We start from the raw sequence: 18,140 nt of genomic DNA, 5'->3' as shown, positions 1-18,140 counted from the left end.
TATCTTTGTGTGTGGTTTTTTTTTTTTTAGGTTTACAAGTTGTCCTGAACTCCATTATAAAAGCCATGGTTCCCCTGCTCCATATTGCCCTTTTGGTATTGTTTGTAATCATAATCTATGCTATTATAGGATTGGAACTTTTTATTGGAAAAATGCACAAATCATGTTTTCTTGTTGATTCAGGTAAGTAATGAAGCCACTAATTTACATAAGGGACCAATCCCACTCCCTTCCAAATCAGTGGGACTTCAGTGGGAGCACGATAGGGTCCTAGATGTTAAAACTGTTGTAAATCTTCGTTTCCATAAGGTTGCGTGATTGTAGGAAAAGCATATTACATTTTAAAATGCTAACTAAACAATAGAGCCCTGCGACTTGCTATGAACTGACCTTGTTTTTAAAAAATGTAGCCAAAGGGTCAGCCCACTAAGATAGCGACAGCCTACAGTGGGAAACACAGTCATCGGACTTTGAATCCCAGGCTAGTGAAGAGCTAGTCATATCATGGAGCAGACTTTCCCTCCTGAGGCAGATAGCTGGCTGTCTCTCTGCTTCAGCACTTTGGGCAGCATGATTATAAGAGCAAGCAGTGAGATGAGTAATAAAGGAATCCAATCCTCCTACATTCAGATGTGGGTTTAAACGATATAGTGAAAATATTTGGTATGGGAGATCTTCGGAGGAGTGAAAGATCATCACTAGAGAAATTAAGTTTAGTAAGTAGGGTACATTTCCACCAGTGAAGTCTGGAATAGAATAGACTAAATGCAGGATCTAGTCCTGGACGGCTTACCTGCTGAGAGGAAGGAAATTGTTAATATGGGATGGAAAAGCGAAGAAAGAATAATGAGAAGAAAGCATATGTTAATAAACTTCAGTAATTGAAAAATTCACTGTCTTACCTACAGCTGGCAAAATGCTTCATTTCATTTGCACTGTTGTAGCCATGCTGGCTCCAAGACATGAGAGAGATAAGGTGGGTGAGATAATGCCTTTTCATGGGCTATCTGCTGATGAAAGAGACAAGTTTTCAACCTGCACAGAACTCTTCTTCAAGTCTGGTAAAAGTAATCAGGGTGTCACAGCTAAATACAAGGTGGGACAGAGTGTTAACTTCTTGCGTTTAACAATCTGCCCTATCTTCTGTTATGCTGTGACACTCTGATTACTTTTTCCAGATTGGAAGAAGAGCTCTGTATATATGTGTATGTATAAAAAGCTTGTCTCTTTCACCAACAGAAGTTGGTCCATTAAAAGATATTACCTCACCACCTTCTCTCTTTCATTTCATTGTTATTTTATTTGAACTGTTTTCTCTGTTGATTTTTGAGTATGGCAATTTTTACACATGTAAGACCTGATCCTGAGAGATGAGTGCCCTGCATTACCCTTAGACTCCCAGCACCTTTCAGGATCAAGCCTTGAATGAATAATCTTTCCATGTAATGCTGTCTGTAGTCCGTCAGTGTTCTCCTCACAAGCAAGTTATTTCACAAAAATTTTGAGAATGCAAAATTCTGAAGTGTTTTTCGTCAATTTCAGATATATTAGTTGAGGATGATCCAGCACCTTGTGCATTCTCAGGGAATGGACGTCAGTGTGCCACGAATGGCACCGAATGTAGGGGAGGCTGGGTCGGACCAAATGGAGGCATAACCAACTTTGACAATTTTGCCTTTGCGATGTTAACTGTGTTCCAATGTATAACCATGGAAGGCTGGACTGATGTGTTGTACTGGGTAAGTAGCTTGGTAGGAAATAGAAATCTCTGAACTTTTTGCTTACTCTTAAAACAAGCTTCAGTATGCAGATGAGAAACTAACTGTTTAACAAAACTGTGAGCAAGAAATCTTGGCAAGATAGTTCTGCTGCAAAGGAGCACAGCTGCACTCTTCTTGCAGTCACAGCATCTTCCTGGATTCCTCAGGCTAAAAAGCCCTTTCAGAAGCAGATTTCTGCACTGCTGGGTTTTTTTTTAAGCCTATTCCATTTGGATAAATTTAATCTTATATTTGTGTCCCTTGGACTAGCATTCTTTTGCAAGCCTATAGTTTTTAAGTAGATTTTTTCTGATTTTGTTTAAAAGCTCTATTTTTGCATCTTCTTAGTATTATGGTAAATTAGACCCAAGCAAGCTCTCAACCGTCTTCATTTGCCTTGAGGCCTACAAACCATTTTTTCAGACATACCAAGCCTTGACTATTATGCTTCAAGAAAGGTTCAGGCCCAAGTATGTCTCCATAGAAACAACAAAAATATATATCAAAGGCCATCACTACTGCATAGGAACCAATCCTGAAAACACTTTTGTATTACTAAGCACAGTACTTATTTTTTGGCATTACAGTATCTCTTAGAGACAACAGCTAAGGTTATGGTCCCATTGTATCCAGCACTGCACTGGGGCATAGTGAGAAGCTGACCCTACTGCAAAGATCTTATGGTATAAATGAACAATCAGAAGGAGATAGGAGATATTTTCATTCCCATTTTATATATGGGGAACTAAGGCACAGGGTGAGTAAGGCACAGATTTTTAAAGGTATTTAGACATCTAAATATGCAAATATATACCTAATTGGATTTGCAGAAGAGCCAAACTCTCATTGCAGTCAAAGGAATTAAGCACTTATCTGTGTATTTAGGCCCCTCAGTACCTGTAAAAATCAATTGTGCAAGGTCATACAGGAAGTCTGTGGCAGAGTTCTAGTCTAATGCATTAACCACAAGACTAAGATTCCTGCTTAAAGTCAATGGGACTTCTCATAATAATCACTCTACTCAGTAATAAGTGTTTACAAAATTAGGATCTTAGTAAATGCAAGATAAAAAAAATTAGATTTTAAAGAACTGATGAAGCAAAAAATTATTAATTTTAAAAATTCTGAACAAAATGATGTTAAAATGTGGAGGGGAGGTAGCTAAACAAATTTGAACTTTTTTGTTGCTGGAACTGCAACCTATAAGTGAGTCTGTGGATCTGTTGCTCACAGTAGCCCATAATTTAGATTGCTTTGTGGCTGAGTGTGGCCAAATGGGATTATTTGCTAATGTCAAAATTCTTCTATGAAATAATTAGTGCAGTAAAGGGTACGGTATTATCCCAGTGAATGGGTACTTATGTAGCCTGGGGTCATTTGCTGTGAATCAAGATGAAGCATATTGTAGCTAAAAATGAAATACAGTACACATCAGCATGTGTAGCCCAGGCATTTAATCCAACATGATACACTGGAGTGCCTAGCTACACAGATACATTTCTTAAGATGATATCACAATTACAAAATAATTAAAATGGCAAACCAACAATCTGTAAGATTGCAAGATACAAACTTGGCAAAATATTGAACTTTGCTTATCAGAAAATACTGTCAGAGTTCTGAAAGAGAGCCCAGTTCTGCACTTACTAGTACACTTAAAATGCAGGCTTGGGTCCACATCAGACACTTATGACATAAGTGTTACTCATATAAGGTATATTTTTCCCCTTCTATAATTTGGTGCTGGTTTCTTGGAACAATCAGAACATGCACTTGTTCTGACTTTCTCTTCCTCACTGTCTTGCTTGCTTGCTTGCTTGCTCTCCTTATCTTTTCCTAATGGTTTCAGGAGATTTTATGAATGTTCAGTTTGTGCATGTGATTATGTCATTTGTATTTGTGATGGAAAAAACCCAAATCTTCCATGCCCCATAAAAGTGAAATCCGAGTAGAGGCGGAGTGCAGTAGAGAACACATGCTGTTTTAATTTTTGGAAGCCAGAGCATACCACATTTTGGTAGTTATGAGCCTATTATTTATTATTTCTTTCAATATATACAAAGATAACTTATCCTAAAAGCGCTAGGAGATATAACACATTTTAAAATACATAATTCATACAAAATGAAATAAATAAATTAAGATGATTTTTTTCTTTAATAATTAATCACCCAATTGGTCCATCAGATGCATAAAAAATTAAAATACCGCCCCCCATTATAAAACCAAGACCACCATCATAAAACTCCACCCTCCCCAAACATTAAAAAAACAGATGGGCCTTGCAATATGCCCTTGAAGTCATCAAACACAGGCTATATGAGACCAAGAGAGGCAATAACAAGCAAAGTTGAGAATTCACTCAGAAAAAAAACAATATTTAAGTATACAGTTTTTCCACATCAAGGATATTTGCACTACATAGATGTCAATTTTCATTTCATTGCAAAAGACACTGAGATTATTGACCAGAAACACAAAGAAGCATACCTACCTTGTAAAATATACCAGATATTTTGCTCTGAATTTGCTTTGAAGACACCATTTAAATAAAATTGGTTCTTGGTCCTCTGTCTCTGTAGATACCCAAGCTGGCATCTTTTTACCAGGATGGAAGAATGTCACTTTTCTCAATTTGGTTTTACCTATTGATGAAGCAGTGGCAGGTTCATCTGCTATTAGCTAATAAGTGAAAAACTTTTAGTAATAATGATGAATAAAAGTGTAAAAGTCTTGTGCAGTGAGGAAAGCACACATATTAGTTTTGAATAGGGTTGTTTACAGAACCCAAAGAAACCCCATTATCTCTGTATTTTAACTTGTGTTTATGTTATTGTGGGCTTTTTATAGTCTCAGGGAGCTATTGATGGAGGCAAAATAACATGAGATCAACTCTCCTAATGGTATTTCAATAATCCAGAAGCTGAAATACAATAAGAAGAACAGATCCTTTCTAAATATGGCCTCATTTATAGTTACCTGAGGTGCTAAAAATACTGCAGCAAATAGAAACACAAATACAAATATAAATACAAATAGAATCTGCACACATTCCTAGTTTTCATTTGTTCACTGTGTGACCAGTAAAAGTACCTATATAGGGTTACCTTGTGGGCAAGTCTAAGTTGGGTTGGAGGGAGTATGTGCAGTGTTTTGCATCCTGATGTATATTGTCAAATGAGGTGTAGAGGAGGTTTTGGAATGAATTGATAGATCAAACAATAATAAGTCACCAGGACCTGATAGTATTCATGCAAGAGTTCTGAAGGAACTCAAGTATGAAATTGCAGAACTACTAAATGTGGTATGACAGTCAGATAGCTAATGTAATGCCAATATTTTTAAACAGTCCCAGAGGTGATCCTGCCAATTACAAACTGGTGAGCCTAACTTCAGTACCAGGCAAATGGGATGAAACTTCAGTACAGAACAGAATTATTAGATAGATAGATGAACACACTATGACGGGCGAAGAGTCAATACAGCTTTTGTAAAGGGAAATCATGCCTCACAATGTATTAGAATTCTTTGAGGGTGTCAACAAGCATGCGGACAAGGGTGATCCAGTGGATATAGTGTACTTGGATTTTCAGAAAGCCTTTGATGACGTCCCTCACCAATGGCTCTGAGCAAAGTAAGGAGTCATGGGATAAGGGGGAAGGTCCTCTTGGATCAATAACTAATTAAAAGATAAAAGAAAAGGAGTACTTGTGGCACCTTAGAGACTAACAAATTTATTAGAGCATAAGCTTTCGTGAGCTACAGCTCACTTCATCGGATGCATCCGATGCAGAAATGCATCCGATGAAGTGAGCTGTAGCTCACGAAAGCTTATGCTCTAATAAATTTGTTAGTCTCTAAGGTGCCACAAGTACTCCTTTTCTTTTTGCGAATACAGACTAACACGGCTGCTACTCTGAAACCTGTAATTAAAAGATAGGAGACAAAGATAAGAATATATTGTGAGTTTTCACAGTGGAGAGAGGTAAATGGCGAATCCCCCCAAGGATCTGTACTGAGACCAGTGCTATTCAACATATTCATAAATGATCTGGAAAAAGGGATAAACAGTGAGGTGGCAAAATTTTCAGCTAATACAAAATGAATCAAGATAGTTAAGTCCAAACTGACCTCAAAGAGTTATAAAGGGGTTTCATAGAACTTGGCAACAAAATGGCAGATGAAATTTAATGTTGATAAATGCAAAGTAATGCACATTGAAAAACATAAAGTCAACTATACATACAAAATGATGGAGTCTAAAGAAGCTGTTATCATGCAAGAAGGAGATTTTGGAGTCATGGATAGTTCTCTAAAAACATCTGTTCAATGTGCAGAAGCAGTCAAAAAAGCGAACAGCGTGTTAGGAACCATTAGGAAAAAGATAGATAATAAGACAAAAAATATCATAGTGCCACTATATAAATCCATAGTATGCCCACACCTTGAATACTGTGTGCAGTTCTGATTGCCCCATCTTAAAAAAGATATATTATAATTGGAAAAAGTACAGAAAAGGGCAACAAAAATGAGGAGAGATTAAAAAGGCTGGGACAGTTCAGCTTAGAGAAGGGATGACTAACAGGGGGATAGGATAGAGGGCTATAAAATCATGAATGGTTTGGAGAAAGTAAATAAGGAAGTGTTATTTATCCCTTCACATAACACAAGAACCAGTGGCCACCCAATAAAATTAATGGGCAGCATATTTAAAACAAACATAAGGAAATACTTCACACAATGTCCAGTCAACCTGTGGAACTCATTGCCAAGGGATGCTGTGAAGGCCAAAAGCATAACTGGGTTCAAAAAAGAATTAGATAAGTTCCATGCTCTGGGTGTCCCTAAATTTTTGACAGTCAGAAGCTGGGACAGGACAACAGGATGGATCACTCTGTAATTGCCCTGTTCTGTTCATTCCCTCTGAAGCATCTGGCATTGGCTACTGTTGGCTTTGGCATACAGGATACTGAGCTAGACGGACCATTGGTCTGACCCAGTATGGCCATTCTTATATTTTCATGTTCTTATATTCTGTCAGCAGAAAATGACAGCTTCCAAAAACATTCACTAATACCGCTCACTATCACCTGGATAACAACAGTGAACTCTGCAAAATGATCCAAGTTTGAATAATAATATTCTCTTGTACACATCCAGAGTTGATTTCAGGCCTAATCCTGGTAGGTGCTGAGCACCATTCAATTACTATTGACTCATATGGGTCCTGCTACTCACATAATTGCCTGTGATTGCTGCAAATAAGGTTATTGTATGTGTGTGCACTCATGCCTGTGTATTTCTCTAATTCTAAGTTGTGCATATACATGTAACCCACTGGTCAGTGTGTGTTATGTTATATGTTTGATAAACAGAGAATGTGAATCTGTGACAGCCCCAGCTGTAGAACCTTGCACATTAGTTCAGTCTGGAGAAACTTATGCTTTCAGCTCTGGAGGTCTTTTTTGTCAGACAGGATGGCAGGCGTCACACACACTGGTTCTTAATGCTTTAACTCAATCCTAAAGTTGAGTATGCCCACTTTCTTTGCCGTGTTTCCTGTTTGCTTTAGCAAACACTCAAGAGTTCAGAAATCTGAACCTCGATTTTGCAAATACAGACTTCTCACTGAAAATCTGGCCCTAGATGTGCTTTTATATCCTTGAAGATCAAATAAAACTATCTAGGTTTATATGACATTTATGGCTAATGCTAAATTTATAAAGTAATGATGCATTATAATTTGCAATTTATTTTCATTAGTTTCATTTGATATACAGGGGTACATATAATAAATTATGGTGCCTGTCATTAAAAAGCCATAATTTGCCCTTAATACTGTTGATATCATAGCGATTTTTCTTCACTGCAACAGTTAACTTGAATTACTATATTTGAGTTACTATACTTGAGCTAGCATAGCTTGAGTGTCAGTGGCCATACTATGAAACAACTCTCAGCTACACAAAGTAATTTGATAGCAGAACTGAGGGACTGGATTAGCAGAATGATTAGCATCTGATGAGTTGTGCTAAATCAAATTTGTAGTCTGTAGCTGGCTCCGCATTGCATTGCTAGCTTGAGCGGCAACAGCGCTTAGACTTCACCACACACCTCCTGATGGGCCAGCTAGCTCAGGTTTAAACATCATTTAACTTGAGCTAGAGATTTTATGAGTGGACAGGTGTTGAATTAGGGGGAAGATTGAGTTATTCCTCGAGCTAACACTGTAGTGAAGACAAGCCATAAGTGTAAGGAAAAATAGTGGTATCTCAGATATGCCTGGCTGTCAACTGGAAAAATGCTGATTTTAATGGGTACCCCTATATAACACACAGTATCAGGGATGCATGTTAGGAGTCTTAAATTCTCTCATTGAAATATTCCCATGTAATCTGAGGTATTTTTAAGCCTTTTGTACTCGGTAGGTAGAGATGTTATGTGCATGTGTCCCAGTGATCTTTTACTTAACATATTAACATTTTTAAATTGTATCATTTAACACCAATAGTGTGATAATAACATATTCTAACATTAGAAAGAAACATCACGCAACCTGTTATCTGTCTCAAATATTAAGTCTTACCTGCAACACTAACTCATTGTAACATCTTAGAGTTTTTTAACTGAAATGATCATTTCTATAACATTGTCTGAGTGCAGTGAAACTTTAGGGGTATAGTGAATTTTTTGAACATCCCTTGTAAACATGTCCCTCCTATTAATGTTACTGGGATTAACACACCTATATCTAAGGGTGAAAACCCCTAATATTGTTTACTAACAAAATCTCCAAACAGCATCAACACCTTTCTAAATTTATTCTCATAACAGACAACAAAAGCCATCATATTCTTATTAGCATTTTACAAGCACAAGGAAATCTTTCTTTCTTGTGCATAGAAAAACATAATGCAATCATTAATTCTTTTAATAATAGGATGAAGATTTTAGAGAATGGCTATAACTCCTGTTTAAATACAGCTCGACACAAGACACAATTAATACTTCAAAGAGAATCATTACAATAATAAAACAGGTTAGTCTGTTGCTTGTTTAGCCTGTCAATCAAACATTCAGGAAACCAACCAGATAATCAAATAGTTACTTCATTTTATATAGTGTTCTTAGTGCAAGCATCGCAGAGAGCAGCTAACCAAAAACATAATAAAACCGTGTATAAATTAGTTGAAAGAACAACCAAATAAGTAAGTCTAGACCTTAATCTGACAAGTAGCCAAACATTCTGCAGATCTAATTCACAAAAAATCCCACGGTGAAGTACAAAATGCACCACTGGGCCACACACAAAATGATGCAGCCCACAACTGAAGTATTATCAAGACTGAGCAGGAAGCTCAGCTGGAGACACAGGAGATATCTTGATGAAAAACATACAGTCTTGTAAACAATCAAATATTAAAACTTCGAAGTTGGTATATTGATAAGCCAGAAACCAATAGAGAGCATCCAGAGCTGGAGAGATAAAGTAAGACATTAGTCATTATTAGGAATTTAGCTTCCTGGCTCTACAGAAATGGAAGACACATTACAGAACCCAAACAAATGCGAGTCAACAGTGAATTGCAGCCTACAGTCTGAGGAAGACCAAAGCACATATGAGAGTCTTCAGATCTTTCTGAGTAAGTATGGGCTATAGACTAGAAATATTCCCCAGACAATGCCAGATTTTTTTTGATGGGATACCCGACAGAATCCCCTATTTGCTTCTTTCACTTGCTAAGGATTGCTTAACAGTGCTCCCCTAGTGTCAGTGAACACCACTCCTGGGTCATCCAAGGGAAATGCTCAAGTGAAGCGAGGCCCTTCTTCCCCCAAAGGGGTTGATTGTTCAGTGTGCACAATGCTTCCAGCCTTTGATGACTTAGGCAGCAAGAAATCTAGCACAGGATCTCTGGCTAGATATAGACTGGTAGGAATTTTGGATGACAGTATTAACATGCTTCATAGATGACATTTAAGAACCAGAGATAGCATGTTAGGTTTTTATTCTTGAGTATTAATCAGTGGAACCTAATTTAATTTGTAAGTACAATAAAAGATTTCAGATATTGATTTGGGCTAATGAAAATCTTTTTTTATTTAGAACTAAAAAGCTAAAAAACATCCAAGCTAAGATTGCAAAGAGGCTAGAAATAGACTGCTATACCAGCTCATTAGAAACTTCAGGAACAGAGAGAAGGGTAGAGATCTGCATAAATATGATAATCAAACCCAGGCCTGCAAATAATACTGTAAAATGGGAAAATATAAATATTAAAAAGTCTAGAATACAGAGCCCTGAAGGATGGTGATTTAATGTAATAGTTTCAAATGAACAATGTAACACACAGAGTCCACATGGAGAGAGATGATTTTAAACTACTCACAGGAGGATACCAATTCTCATGAACTCACCCAGGAATTGAGGATGATTTATTCTGACATCATTTCTAGTATCTCAGGTTTATCTGACTGCTGACAGATAGTACTAGTTCCTTGACAGAGATCACTGTAAATCTTCAAAAGAGCATATTGCCCCCCAAAAGTATAAACTAGATTAGAAATAAATCAGACTCTGGGTATCTGCTAAAACGTCCTGCAGTTGAATTACTACACCTTGCTCCAAAAGCTTTACTGGAAGAAACAAATGGGAGACTGATCAATAACTTGAACAGTCTTTCTTAAGCAACCAAAATCTCTTAGGGTGATAACACAACTTATTGGATAGAGTTCAGACCTACATATGGTATTTTTGTTTGATTTACAGCTTCTGTGTAAATTAAGATACCAGTCACACGCTGTTTTTCAATCCAAATAATGTAGACCATTATACCATATTTGAATCCATGACTTTCAGAAAACACTAAAAAAACAAACAAAACAAACAAAAAAAACCCCAAAAAACCCACAGCAGAATTAGCTGTCAAAACAGATTGTTTCAAAAGATATTATATACTTAGTATCATACTTGGTATTATTAATTTCTGTATTATAGCCCTTTAATATTGAGTACAGTTAGATGGACCCATCTTTCACACTATTGTTCATTCACTTTACTAATTATAAATAGACAGTTTTATTGAGCACATTGATTTAGATGACCAAACCTTTTCATATACTTTATAAGTTTCATGTGTGAAATAAACTGGGCAACACACACTTCATCAGACCAATAGACGAAAAACACAGTGAATAGTATTAACCCCATCTTAACATGTTGAAACCAAATTGGTTGGTACAGAGCAAAGATTCATCACCCTCAGGACACTTGCATGGTGCAGGATGCCCCGATTTGAGGTGCCCTCATTGGATTACCCAGCATGTGAGGCAGCACTCACTAGTTCATTTTCTTGGTGTAAGAGAAAACCATGTGTGAGGACTTCCCAGTGCTCCCATCGTGGTGGTTTAGCTCTGGTCTGCCACCAAGGTAGGCCTCTGGCTGCAAGTTACAATGGGATCTTATGCTGGTTATTTAGAAATGGGAGAATCTTATTTTGTTTTCAAACAACCACATTTGACATCCAGACTTTCCTTGGAGAAATAACCTGAAAATGTTTTATTTCCCAGGCCAAAGACACTAACCTAATAATGAGTCATCACCTACAACACATAGATACTGGGTGCTAGAAAAGTATCTAAAATGCATTTAAGAACTGTAAGATTCCGCATACTAATTTACTTTGAGTCTTTATTCCAAGATTTTAAAATCATGATTATAAAAAGAAGAGGTTTAGCTTTAAGGAATAAATATGTAGATGGCTAATTTATGCACTTCTTTATTAGCATAAATAGATTTCTTACAATGGTTATAAATTACAAATTGTAGAATCTGGGCTCAGTTTTGAGAGGTCTAAAGATTAAGGTAAGTGGGGAAGTGGGATACCAGGAGGAAGCACGAACAGGAGAGCACAAGAGAGGAGGACTCTTGCCTCATACTGAGAAAGCAGGACGATTAGCGAGTTAAGTGCCTATACACAAATGCAAGAAGCCTGGGAAAGAAGCAGGGAAAACTGGAAGTCCTGAACAGTCAAGGAATTATGATGTGATTGGAATAACAGAGACTTGGTGGGATAACTAACATGACTGGAGTACTGTCATGGATGGATATAAACTGTTCAGGAAGGATAGACAGGGCAGAAAAGGTGGGGGAGTTGCATTGTATATAAGAGATCAGTATGATTGCTCAGAGCTCCAGTATGAAACTGCAGAAAAACCTGAGAGTCTCTGGATTAAGTTTAGAAGTGTGAGCAACCAGGGTCATGTTGTGGTGGGAGTCTGCTATAGACCATCAGACCAGGAGGATGAGAGGCAGTGACCATGAGATGGTCGAGTTAAGGATCCTGACACAAGGAAGAAAGGAGAGAAGCAGAATACGGACCCTGGACTTCAGAAAAGCAGACTTTGACTCCCTCAGGGAACTGATGGGCAGGATCCCCTGGGAGAATAATATGAGGGGGAAAGGAGTCCAGGAGAGCTGGCTGTATTTTAAAGAATCCTTATTGAGGTTGCAGGAACAAACCATCCCGATGTGTAGAAAGAATAGTAAATATGGCAGGTGACCAGCGTGGCTTCACAGTGAAATCCTTGCTGATCTTAAACACAAAAAAGAAGCTTACAAGAAGTGGAAGATTGAACAAATGACCAGGGAGGAGTATAAAAATATTGCTCAGGCATGCAGGAGTGAAATCAGGAAGGGCAAATCACACTTGGAGTTACAGCTAGCAAGGGATGTTAAGAGTAACAAGAAGGGTTTCTACCAGTATGTTAACAACAATAAAAAGATCAAGGAAAGTGTGGGCCCATTACTGAATGAGGGAGACAACCTAATGACAGAGGATGTGGAAAAAGCTAATGTACTCAGTGCTTTTTTTACCTCTGTCTTCACAAACAAGGTCAACTCCCAGACTACTGCACTGGACAGCACAGTATGGGGAGGAGGTGACCAGCTCTCTGTGGAGAAAGAAGTGGTTCAAGGCTATTTAGAAAAGCTGGATGAGCACAAGTCCATGGGGCAGGATCCACAACAAGGGTGCTAAGGGAGTTGGCGGATGTGATTGCAGAGCCATTGGCCATTATCTTTGAAAACTCATGGCGACTGGGGGAGGTTCCGGATGACTGGAAAAAGGCTAACGTAGTGCCCATCTTTAAAAAAGGGAAGAAAGAGGATCCGGGGAACTACAGGCCAGTCAGCCTAACTTCAGTCCCTGGAAAAATCATGGAGCAGGTCCTCAAGGAATCAATTCTGAAGCACTTAGAGGAGAGGAAAGAGATCAGGAACAGTCAGCATGGATTCACCAAGGGCAAGTCATGCCTGACTAACCTAATTGCCTTCTATGATGAGACAACTGGCTCTGTGGATGAGGGGAAAGCAGTGGATGTGTTATTCCTTGACTTTAGCAAAGCTTTTGATATGATCTCCCACAGTATTCTTGCCAGCAAATTAAAGAAGTATGGGTTGGATGAATGGACTATAAGGTGGATAGAAGGCTGGCTAGATCATTGGGCTCAAAGGGTAGTGATCAATGGCTCCATGTCTAGTTGGCAGCCGGTATCAAGCGGAGTGCCCCAAGGGTCAGTCCTGGGGCTGGTTTTGTTCAATATCTTCATTAATGATCTGGAGGATGGCATGGATTGCACCCTCAGCAAGTTTGCAGATGACACTGAACTGGGAGGAGTGGTAGATATGCTGGAGGGTAGGGATAGGCTACAGAGGGACCTAGACAAATTAGAGGATTGGGCCAAAAGAAATCTGATGAGGTTCAACAAGGACAAGTGCAGAGTCCTGCACTTAGGACAGAAGAATCCCATGCACTGTTACAATCTAAGGACGGAGTGGCTAGGCAGCAGTTTTGCAGAAAAGGACCTAGGGGTTACAGTGGACAAGAAGCTGGATATGAGTCAACAGTGTGCTCTTGTTGCCAAGAAGGCTAACGGCATTTTGGGCTGTATAAGTAGGAGCATTGCCAGCAGATCGAGGGACGTGATCATTCCCCTCTATTTGGCATTGGTGAGGCCTCATCTGGAGTACTGTGTCCAGTTTTGGGCCCCACACTACAAGAAGGATGTGGAAAAATTAGAAAGAGTCCAGCAGAGGGCAACAAAAATTATTAGGGGGCTAGAGCACATGACTTATGAAGAGAGGCTGAGGGAACTGGGTTTATTTAGTCTCCAGAAGAGAAGAATGAGGGGGGATTTGATAGCTGCTTTCAACTACCTGAAAGGGGGTTCCAAAGAGGATGGATCTAGACTGTTCTCAGTGGTACCAGGTGACAGAACAAGGAGTAATGGTCTCAGGTTGCAGTGGGGGAGGTTTAGGTTGGATATTAGGAAAATCTTTTTCACTAGGAGGGTGGTGAATCACTGGAATGGGTTACCTAGGGAGGTGGTGGAATCTCCTTCCTTAGAGGTTCTTAAGGTCAGGCTTGACAAATCCCTGGCTGGGATGATTTAGTTGAGGTTGGTCCTGCTTAGAGCAGGGGGTTGGACTAGATGACCTCCTGAGATCCCTTCCAACGCTGATATTCTATGATTCTAATAATACTCAAGTTATTTTCTTACATGATGTTTAACTGGAGAGAGTTGTCTAGTCACATAGTAATGGTATGCGTTTTAATAGCATGTTTTACCTTTAGAAACCTGAAGTTCAAATTCAGAAGTGACCTTAAGTAATTATAAGGGAATCTAAGATGTAACCTTCATCCATTCTCTTCAGTGGATTGCACAAGTAAACCTCGCTTAGTCGCTCAGCTTTCAGCAGACTCTTTTAGACTCGTTTAGACTCTTTTAGCCAGAACCCTTACCAGCATGTCAGTTACAAACCTGGTTTTTGATATGGCAGTGAAGTGAAATTCACAACAAAGTAACAGCCTCAGAATTCACAACCCACAGGTGCACGGGTCAGTGGGCTGCAGGATCCCCAGGTCTGCAGTGCAGTGAAGATGAATCCGGCCATCTCAGGAAGGAGTCAGAGAAATCTGTGCTTTTGTTCCAGAACCCAGAGTATAGCATAGGAAAAGCTAGGCCCTTTTACAGGTGGCCAGCTTTAGAGGATAGCTTTCCTATACTTGAAGCCCAGCCCCTTTAACCAGATTTAAGTTAACTCCATTGCAGCTTGGGGGACCCCAGAGCACTGGAGTGGCTGAAATGCTGTTTGGAATCCTCTAAAATGAATGGAGCTTCCCAGCAGGCTTCGAAGTCAGTGCTCTCAGGTTCGAGAACCAACAGTGCAGACTTAAAAGCCTGCTGGATCAATTCCCCCTGTTCACAATACCCTGATTTCTGAGGGCTTTGTAAACCAAAATTAGGTTTGTTGTCCATTATCATTTCTCAGGTGCTACCAAGGATGTTCTAGCCCTGATTAATAAATTCACCAACTTCAATGGCAGTTAAGATGTTATAAATTTTAAACCAGCAAACCACCACACCAAAACCCTTTTGAAGTGAAAAGAGTTTGAAACATTATGGAAAAGAAGCCAGGATGGAAACAAATGTTAGAGATGTGATGACGCTGCTTTATTAAAATCCCATAATTCAGGTCGAGATTCATCAGTAGGTTCAAAAAAGCTTTCAACTCTTCAGCAAGCCAGTGCTACATTTTAAGAGAACTTAGGCCTGGATTTGCATGCAACTTTACCTAGATTCGGGATACCTCACCAGCAGTTACTACACACTGGTATCTGAGATACAGTAGCTATTTTTTAGTTTGTGTTGGGTTAAACTGGAGTATTTCAAATACCCCTGAATAACTCAGTAAATGTTGATTTGTTAATTGATGTGATTCCGCTGGGACTTATTGTAAAGTGTTACCATTTTGTTTGAAAATTATGCTACACTCTCAGTGCTACACCTGAGAGAGTTGTATATTTGGAACAATTAGTCCAATATACAAACTGTACAGCAAGAGTCAAAGTGTTGAGCAAAGACAATTCCCATTGACCTCAGTGGGAGCAGTTGATGCCCAGCATTCCTGAAATCAGGTCCTAAATAGAAAAAGATTGTGGCAGGTACACAAGCTGGTGGTGGGGAGAGGGGAGAAAGATGCCTTCGCCATCTCTTGCAGGCTTATAAAGGACCTGTTCACAGTCTGATCCTGGCACTCCGTTCAGCGCACGTGTAAGGTGATGAGTCACTCCTATGATGGGCTCCAGTCAATCCACAAGCCAGGAACTGGTCTGGTGACTCCCAGAGCAAGTATGTAAGCCCCACAGGACGAATAGCAGCTCAGTCTGCTCTGCTCAATGTTACCCCAGGGTTTGGAATGCTCTCCTGCCTGTCTGTAGTAACAAGAAAAGGAGTACTTGTGGCACCTTAGAGACTAACACATTTATTTGAGCATAAGCTTTTGTGAGCTACAGATCACTTCATCAGATGCATGCAGTGGAAGATACAGTGGGGAGATTTTATATACACAGAGAACCTGAAACAATGAGTGTTACCATATACACTGTAACCAGAGTGGGGGTTCCCCCAGTGTGTATGGTAACACCCATTGTTGTTGTCAACTGCTGGAAATGGCCCACCTTGATTATCACTACAAAAGGTCCCTCCTCTTCCACCCCACCCCCCCCCCCCGCTCTCCTGCTGGTAATAGCTCACCTGAAGTGATCACTCTGGTTACAGTGTGTATGGTAACACCCATTGTTTCATGTTCTCTATGTATATAAATCTCCCCATTGTATTTTCCACTGAATGCATCCGATGAAGTGAGCTGTAGCTCATGAAAGCTTATGCTCAAATAAATTTGTTAGTCTCGAAGGTGCCACAAGTACTCCTTTTCTTTTTGCGAATACAGACTAACACAGCTGCTACTCTGAAATCTGTAGTAACAGACTCCCCAAGCCTTAGCCTGCTTCAGCCTTGCTCTTGCTCCAACCCTGTTCCTAGTCCTGCTCTCACTCTAGCCCTATTCCTAATTCACTCCAGCCTTGCTCCAGCCCCACTCTGGACTCCTGATTCTGGCTCCAAACACTAAACCAGTCTGCCATGGGTCTAACTGACATCCCCATGGCCTGACCATCCCCATCATGGTTTCTGACAGCAAGACTGCAGTGGTGGCGCTATAGCATAGAAGGGAGCACATTCTGCTCCCTGGGGAAAAATTTAGCAATGTCTCTTCTTTGAGACTCCTGGGTCCTGTATGAAGCATAGTGCTCCCTTGAACTCCTACTAGGAGGTATGCCTCATTGGCTGAGAGAGCTGTGCCTTATGGAAGTATAGTGCTCTTAGGTTTTTAACCTGCCACGGAAGGCTATAGCATTTCAACAGAGTTGAGACAATGAGACATTCTTCTTGTACCCAGCTCTGTATTATCTATATTGGTAAGGATATGTATACACAGATAAACGTTCTCTGTCTTCAGTGGGCAGATGTACCCTTCGGCTCTGATGGTATATTCAGATTGATATGCAAAGGAAATTGTTTCTTCCCTGCCAATTTTATATCTCCAAAATAGCATGTTCCTTGATCCTGGACTGTAAGTTGTGTCCCTTCACTAGGAGCTCACAGGCAGCCAGATCTGTCAGTCACTGTGTTCCTCATGGAAGGGAGGGCAATCATTCTTCACTAGAACGAGTGTTTCAAGGCTGTTAAAATGTACGATGTAAACTGATTTAATGCCAATGCAAATGGCATAAAAATGACACAGCATAGTCAAGAAGTGGCAACAATGTAAGAATAAATGCTGACAAATAATGATGTAAATGAAGATTACATGCCTCTGTACTAGAGGACCTGCTATTACAGAGATATCAAACTGACTGGTATGAAAAGTATTCCTTTTGTCCTTCATCTTTCCTGGTCTAGTACTGTCAGAATATGAACCAGAGTGAGAGCTCTCTAAGAGGTTAGAGTGAGAGAAAAAAAAGAAGGTGGGGTGAATGGCACATATAAAAAGTGGTCCACGTGGCAGCTTTACAAACCTGTTTTGGCAATGTACAGGACTTTTTGGTCCAGAAAAAACGACATGGCAGGGATTTGACATGCAGTGGCATTCATGTGGAGCATTTAGCCCTTTAGTCTTTTATACTTCTTAAATACAACACCTGATCCATATCACAGCTGAATCCTTGGCTAGAGCCAGGATTTGCTCTGCACTTTGCGTGAGAGACCACAAATAATGCTTTGGGCTTGCATATATAGTTGTTTCTGGAGAGGGAGATTTTCTCTGCCTTGCTGATAGCTAAGCCATGTCTCAGTTTTTGTTTTGGATTATGGACAAAATGACATTAGGGTTGCCTATTTTGACCTATGGAAATTTGTCCTGAATTTGGAATAAAGTTTTGAGATAGGCACAGTGCCATTTGGCTTTCATTAAATGAGCTGTCTCTGAATGAAAACGGCTTCTGGCTCAGATATTCACCTTGCCAATGTTATTGCAAT

At 39.6% G+C, this 18,140-nt stretch overlaps 1 protein-coding gene across 1 annotated transcript in view; it reads left to right on the top strand.

Annotated features, from left to right (window-relative positions):
• CACNA1D (calcium voltage-gated channel subunit alpha1 D) overlaps positions 1-18,140 on the top strand; it is a 344,531-nt gene that overhangs the window by 134,567 nt on the left and 191,824 nt on the right. Inside the window, 2 exon segments of the mRNA XM_043518866.1 lie at positions 31-183; positions 1,543-1,739. Coding sequence (XP_043374801.1) covers positions 31-183; positions 1,543-1,739 — 350 coding nt within the window.

This window comes from Dermochelys coriacea, chromosome 7 (assembly GCF_009764565.3).
Source record: "Dermochelys coriacea isolate rDerCor1 chromosome 7, rDerCor1.pri.v4, whole genome shotgun sequence".
In the NCBI taxonomy this organism is placed as follows: domain Eukaryota; kingdom Metazoa; phylum Chordata; order Testudines; family Dermochelyidae; genus Dermochelys; species Dermochelys coriacea.
This window is presented reverse-complemented; position numbering and strand designations above follow the sequence as displayed.